The sequence below is a fragment of the Dama dama genome, chromosome 16 (assembly GCF_033118175.1).
Source record: "Dama dama isolate Ldn47 chromosome 16, ASM3311817v1, whole genome shotgun sequence".
NCBI classification, from domain to species: domain Eukaryota; kingdom Metazoa; phylum Chordata; class Mammalia; order Artiodactyla; family Cervidae; genus Dama; species Dama dama.
Window position 1 is genome coordinate 40,246,825 of NC_083696.1, and position 7,412 is coordinate 40,254,236.

At 44.3% G+C, this 7,412-nt stretch overlaps 1 protein-coding gene across 9 annotated transcripts in view; it reads left to right on the forward strand.

The window, feature by feature from the left end:
* ENTPD4 (ectonucleoside triphosphate diphosphohydrolase 4) overlaps window positions 1-4,009 on the forward strand; it is a 36,061-nt gene extending 32,052 nt beyond the window's left edge. For all 9 annotated transcript variants that reach the window (XM_061163875.1, XM_061163880.1, XM_061163874.1 and 6 more), the window contains one exon: window positions 29-4,009. In XM_061163875.1, the coding sequence (XP_061019858.1) occupies window positions 29-257 (229 nt within the window). In that variant the 3' untranslated portion in view covers window positions 258-4,009. The remainder of the gene's footprint in view (window positions 1-28) is intronic.
* Window positions 4,010-7,412: the final 3,403 nt, after the last annotated feature.

Consider the following 7,412-nt stretch of genomic DNA (forward strand, 5'->3'; position numbering starts at 1 on the left):
GTCCTGTTTGTTCTTGTTCCCGGGGCAGAGACATCCAGCAGGAGACGTTCCGGGCCAGCCACGCGCACTGGCGCGGCTTCTCCTTTGTGTACAACCACCACCTGTTCTCCGGCTGCTTCCTGGTGGTCCTGCTCGCCATCCTCCTCTACCTGCTGCGGCTGCGGCGCATCCACCGGCGGGCCCCGCGCAGCGGCTCAGCCGCCGCCGTCTGGCTGGAGGAGGGCCTTCCGTCCCAGAAGATCGCTGCTACCTTATGAGCCGGGCTCCGAGCCCCCGGAAACTCTACAGGAAAAGCCATTTTCGCCTCAGGGTTTCTCCTCTTCATTCTCACTTAGTTTTGTTTTTCTTTTCCCTCTTTGTTCCTGGAAACCCCACTGTCCGCAGATTCCGCTGTCCTGGAAGTACTGCGTTCAGCTCTTCTGTGTACAGCTTTAAACGGAGGAGTCAGGAAAAGGGAGCATCACTTCATCTTTGCTGCGTAAAATATCTGCCAAAAATTGCAACAATTTTTGGTTGTTCTCTAAGGCATGTTCGATTTTAAACAGATGCACTTTGATACTGGAGGAAAACAGCAGGCTGTCCTCTGTCGGGGGAGGTGGAACCAAGGGGTGACTCACAGAACCAGAACACGTTCTCACTGGACCGATCATCCCTATTTCTGTCTTGAAAGCTCTCACCTAAAGAGGGAGATGCTTAGTTTTATTTATTGTTCAGGGCTTTTACTGTTTCTTTGCTTTGCAGGTTTAAAAAGCCAGAACCATCTATATCCACAGTAGATAGGTATAGGCACCAAGAGGTAACAGTTTTTAAAACTGACAGGAAGAGACCTGAAAAAATGTGAAACCGACCAGAGTGCTGTGTGTGTGTGAAACACCAGTGGGAGAGGGTGAGGGGGTGCGGTGCCGTCACTTTTAAAAGCACATGCTTCAGCGTCTACTGTTGCATTTCATTTCATTCAGAAAAAAAATCAGTCCTCGATACCAACCACAGGCAATTACTTCCTTCATCCCATCTTTCAGTGCCCTTAGAACACTATGTTTTTGACTGAGTTGGAAAATTCATAGTGTCACTGGTTTTAACGTTGTTAGAACTGGAGCTGGTGTCTGCCAGCTGGCATGTCCATGTTTCTCGTTCATTTGTGGTTATTTAATTGTGCTCTGGTTTCTTCCACTTTCAAGTCGGTATCCCTCCTGCCCTCGTATTTCAGAGACTTGGCCTGACTGTTGTGGTCGAGGTGGTGCTGGCAGGGCCACTGTAAAGCCACAGGACTAAGAGAAAGAAGAATCAACTCACATTTTGAGGAAAACAAGTTTGACATTTCAAACAAAAACATAAAAAGGACAGCTGGATTGGTGTCTGTGAGATGGGTGGTTTTTCACCTATTCATTTAGTTCAGAAACTTTGGACATTCTCATGCATAGTTTTTTAGATGATGGGTGTGTGTGTGTGCACGTGCGTGTGCGTACACATGCATGCACGCCCCTAGACTGTTTCTTAACTCCAGAGCAGCTAAATCCATCTAGTTGATAACAGATTTATATTTTGAGAGCTGCTTTTTAAAAGAATCACTGATGAGAGAAAGAATTCAGGTTCTTAAGCCCTTAATTTAGAAAAAAGTTTGGATATTCATCTTGTCTAGTAATTACTTAAAAACCTGACATACTATATGTTGATAACTTAAAAGTTTACAGATTTATGAAAGAAATGCAAATCTCTGATTCTGCTCTTCAAAGTGAATATTCTAATGATAGAAAAATTGTTGGTAGAAAGTTTCCCTCTCAGATATCAAGAACGTTGGAGGAGCTAGATGGTGTCATAGCATCTCATGATGCTAAGAAGAGAGACTTCTCTCAGAGAGGATGGAGACAGGTATCTCTCAAAAAAATCCAGCCTCTGAAGTGCTGATCTCCAGCTGTTTTAATTCCTTGGTTCCTGGTAAACACTGTTCTTTCTCAAGACGCAGCCATACATGAGCTGTCATGAGTACCCTGGGGTAGAGAGCTGGCATGCTTCTCCTTGACTTCTTAGAGGGGTTGCCCTGTGGACTGTAGGTGGCATTAGTGGTGAACAAGAAGTAAGTTTACACGTTAGCTTTTCTACCACCAGCCATGTGGAGTAGTAAGGCCCTAACCTGCAGGATGAAAATTTCCCAGCACCTGGAACATGTGATTTTGCCTTTCAGATCACAGCAAGAGTAAGCTAGCACAGGTACAGGTTTAAATGAGTGTAAATTAAGACCTACGGTAAACAGCCACTTTTTAGATAAAGGATGCTAATGTGGTCCAGCTCTGTATGTTTGGGGAGTGCAGCAGAGACCAGCATGGAAGATCCAAGCTTGACATCTGTCTGCCAGGACCTATCTCAGTCTCCAGAAGAAGTCCCCCAGATTAGGGTCCCAAGGCACAGTGGCCTTGTACTTTGCACAGTTCGGAGCTGTTTACCCCATCAAAGAACTCCCAGCAGAGGCTTGGCAAGCCATCACCCACAGGGAAAATCTGGGAGACTCTTGAGCTTAGAGTGTGTTTTCAATTTTTTTAAGGTCATTAAAGGAAAGCAAAGTAACCAGTACACACCAGAGACCACATGTGGCCGGTAGAGACTCAGACACTTAATCAGTGTCCCTTTACAGAGGACACTGCTGAGCCTCCACAGACGGTCCGTTCAAGAACGGATATCCAGCGCCTTCTCTCTATTCAGGGAGGTACCTGTGACCAGCGTGAGCACAGAAAGAAGGGCCAGAGACATGACCAACTGCAATCTGAAAACAGTTGTGTATGCACCAGAATCTCACTCATCTTTTTCTCTAGGTTCTTTTCAAGATTGGTTTTCTAATAAACCAGGTAACATCTTCCCTCCTCCCCCCACCCAAATTTAAAACATGCTGTTGATGGGGTGCGGGGGGGAGGTGGGTGCACTCATTCTGCCCTGTTGTGACATCTGCAGGCATGGTAGGGCCCTAATTCAGGAAGCAAAGAAATAATGTCAATTAAGGGCTGGCCAAGAAGGCAGTAAAGTGTGAACGCTTTTAGTGACAGAAAGCAGGAGAAATCGGATGGGTGGGAGGGAACTTGCTGAAAGCCTCGCAAAGAGCAGTGTTCTGTGTTAGCTCTCTGTTTGGTGGAAAGATTCCTCAAGTAAACGTTCATCGTCCTACCTGTGCTGCTCCTTTTTAAACCTCCAGAGAATGTTGTTGAAGATTTTATAGTCCCTGCAAGGACATCACAGTAAAAGTACAGACAGACTGATTGGTCTCAGTGGTTTTTGCACATTCTCACCGTAAACCACTGGCTTTGCGGCTCCCGACCCTGGAAGCCGGGGAGACCCCTTGCTGTCCTGTCACCACATCTGTGCACCCAGGCAGGTCTAGAGTACCCGGTGTTTGAATCTGAAGCTCAGGCCTACATAGGATACTTCTCCTTCTAAGAAGCATGCACCACTTAGCAAGAAACTCAAACAGGCAACTGCATTTTCCAAACTTTAAAAAAAAAAAATCAGCTTTAGAATTTTGTGTGGTTACGTGCAATGAGTGCAGCAGAACTACCTATAAGTAAATTATTTAGTTATTTATTTCTCTTTCAGGGTTTTGTTTTTTTATGATTTTTATTGATTGTCCTCTTCCATAGTGAATGAGGTGACCAACGAAGGAGAATTCTGTGTTCTGTTACTAAGATTTTATTTCGAGGTTAGGAATTGATAAACTAAAGGAGCATCTCTAAATGTTTTTGATTTAAATGATGTTTTCCATTCAAAGAATAATTACCCTCGGGGAACTGTGCTGTCATATCATTTTCTGTGTTTGGCAACCTCACCTTGCGACCCTCCACACGGATGGGTGTTGAGAATAAAATGGAAGTTCATCTTGCGGTCCATAGATGTGTGAGCTTGCTTGCTTGTGATTTTTTAAAGAGATTTTTCTCTGATGTTTGAATCTTGTTACCCGTTAGAATGCTTAGTTGAACTTGAATCTCAATTCAGTAAAAATAAATTGTCTGAGTCTGACTACACACTCCATGCGTTTGCTGTATTTGATGCACGTATAGTGAGGCTCTGCTGTGTGTGGTGGAGGGAGGGGTCCCGGCGTCCTTCAGCTGGAAACCCAAATATTTCATGAGGAGAAACATTCACCACGGTGTAATACGGTGTAAGCCATTCATCAACAATAAAGGCCATTGAAAAGCTACTGTTTGTAACATTGTCGTTTTAAAGCACCCATTAACTATATCTCTGGTGGCTCAGACAGTAAAGAATCTGCCTGCAATGCAGGAGACCTGGGTTCGATCCCTGGGTCAGGAAGATCCCCTGGAGAAGGGAAAGGCAACCCACTCCAGTATTCTTGCCTGGAGATTCCCATGGACAGAGGAGCCTGGTGTGCTACAGTCCATGGGGTCACAAAGAGTCAGACACGACTGAGCAACTAAAACACATATTAACTATATATATATACATAAAAGGAAAAGAAATGATCAAACTTTATGTATTTTTGTCTTATAAGCAGTAAAATAATTGCTGACCTTATATGACACCATTTTGCAATTAGATCTAAGTTTAAGCCATTGGCTTATTTCCAGAGAAGCATGAATCCCATTATTAATGCTGCCAGCAACTATTAGAAGCTGCCCTTCTTTTTCAGCTGTTTGAGAATGTCTAAATAGGGCTCCAGGAGGAAGGGCCTGAGCCATAACCTGAAAATAGATGATAAAGACAGATGGGAAGGAAGGGGACCGGCTGTTAAGAATAACAAAAATAAAAGCAGGGCAGGTTCAGGGGAGGCAGAACCAAGTGGGAATGTGTGTGCAGGGAAGGGGACCCCGGTCACTGACCACAGGAAGGAACAGTAACATTGAAACCTGCAGTGAATACAGGCCTCTATGCCTGAGGGTAAGCACATTAAATTATATCAAAGCCTTCTAGAGATGTCTACATTTTATTCCACTTCTTGGAAGAGAAATAAGTGCCTGTTTCCAGCAGACTGCCCTTGTTAACAGACCTGCAAGGCAACAGTTGGGTTTTGGTTTTTCATCTGTTTCCGTTCCCCCATTGAGTCTGAAATGCACAAGTAGATCCTCCCCGCGCCACCCCCCCACCCCGAGATCCCAAAATGCTAATGGATTGCACAGAGGGGTTTGTGGTGCTCTCACTGTCCTGGGAGCCGGGAATGTCATCTCTGTCTAAGACAGAGTATCTTCTAACCGAAAGTCATCAAAGACACAGGAGCTTAGGAGCACCCTTTCTCCCAAAGCCCAGTGTGTATAGATTGGGGCTTTGCCTGGAGCTGAGCCTCCCACCCGGAGGGAATCCTACACTCCAAGGGTCCTCCCCAGCCCCATCCTGTCTGGGAGCCTGCTGGCCCCAGCCTATTAACAAAAGAAGGGTTGATTGAGCAGTCACGTTTTCCTTTGTTCTCGGCAAGCTCAACTCTCCCTCCTGCTTTCTGTTAGCGAATCCATTAAGGCTGACAAGAACCTGGCTGGAGGTCGAACTTCTTGGTCTTCTATCTGCGCCCATCATCTTTGATCCTGTCAGGCAGGTGGATTGCATCCGGGCTCCAGACTTCACGGCCACTTAAACATTTCTGTCAACGGCCCCATTGTGTGTCTGAGAGCCAGACAAGAAGGCCCAGGTTTAAGACTTGCACCCTGAGGAAAACTGCTGAAACCCCCTCACAGAACAATGGTGGGGATGGGTACAGAAGATGGACTTCTTGTTTAAACACAGAAACTCAAGGGAGAGAAAAGGACTATATTCGTCTGAGAAAAGGAGAAGAGGGAAAAGTTGGTCTGTGGCCAGGTTCACCTGAAGACTGAGCACCCCCCTAATTCCCAGTGTGGGACGAACTCTTTCACTGTACTATTTCTAGAAAGTCCCAGACTGGCTCCTCTCACTGTCCTCCTGGGTTTATAATTGATAATTTTGATACCATCTTCCACCCTCTTCGTGATAATCAGTTTTTGAAGGAGGCAACTCCGGAAGGATTAATCCTCCTCGTGCCTGTGATAACATGTGACTTAAACTGCAGGGACCAGACATAGCACTTTCTCCTAAGAGTCCATCTCCTCCTGGCACAAGCTTAATTCATTACCTAGATTTTAGATTCAAAAAGACAAACACTTAAACGTTTAATGGGCTCTACCGAACCTTGTAAAGTTTGTTATTTAGGTCATGGCAGCAAAACAGAATTTTTTGGAAGTTCCTGGCCATTGTCCATAATGTTCAAATGACACTATCCTCTTTAGCCTTCCGTGGCCTTGTTCTCCATCGGTCTATCTGCTCCATCCCTAAATCCCCTTGAACGTGGATCATGAGGGGTCTTGTGTTTACTTTCTGTATTTCTATGTTTATGTCTAATCCAACAAAGAAAACCCCACACAGCACCTACTGTTTCATAAATATTTGTAGTATAAGAAAAAAATCTGGTTTCTTTGTCAAGGCAGTAGTAACTCTTTAGGTTCCTAGGATTTGCAATATACTTATCTTATAAATCTTTTATTCAGTCTCCTTCTGGATGACAGAGTTTTATGCAAATTTAAAGCTATGTACAGTTTTAAATTTTAAAGCTTTATGTAGAAAAACTTAAGAGAAATAAATTCAAGTGGTCTCCTTCCTTCTTTACCATGTAGTCTTGGAAAAAAAGGAAAAAGAATCCCTAAATTAGGTATTGATAAGTAGAGGTAAATTAAGATGGGTATTTTAGAAACTGCAGCTTGGAGAAAATAAATTCTGTATGTGATCATGTTCTAAGCATAGCTTCAGAATTTTTTTTCCTTTTAAAATTGTCCTAAAGTTGATCATCTTTTAAACCCCACCAAGCACCAAATGCAAGGGGAGGGTAAGGATGGATTTAGCTCTATCAAAGATAAGAATTTCTGTTCAACAGCCATCACAGTCAAAACTAACAGGTGGCAAACCCAGAGGGTATTTGCAGTGACTAAAACTGGAAAGGGATTAATATATATTATAAAAGGTTTTTTTGGAAATCAGCAAGAAAAAGAAAAGCCCAAAGAAAACTGGGCTATGGGAAGAGTTTCCTGGTGTCCGGTGGTTAGGACTCGGGGCTTTCACTGCTGTGGCCCTGGGCTCAACCCCTGGTCAGGGAACTAAGGTCTCCCGAGCCACGCGGCATGGCCAAAAAAGGAAAAAGGAAAAATAGGCTATGAGTGACCCACAGAAGGGGGAGCTGAATGACTAACAAGAAGGGAGAAACTAGACCAGGAGTCAGCAGAAGTGTTCTCCAAAGGGCCAGATAGGAAATATTTTCGGTTCATAGCCCATATGAATTCTATCCAAAACTTACTTCACTGTGCTTCTGTAGTGTGAAATGAGTCATAGCAACAGGTAAATGAGCTTTGTATCTTTACAGAAGGCGGATGGCAGGCCAATTCCAACCATGGACAGTATTTGCCAGCCCCTCCTCT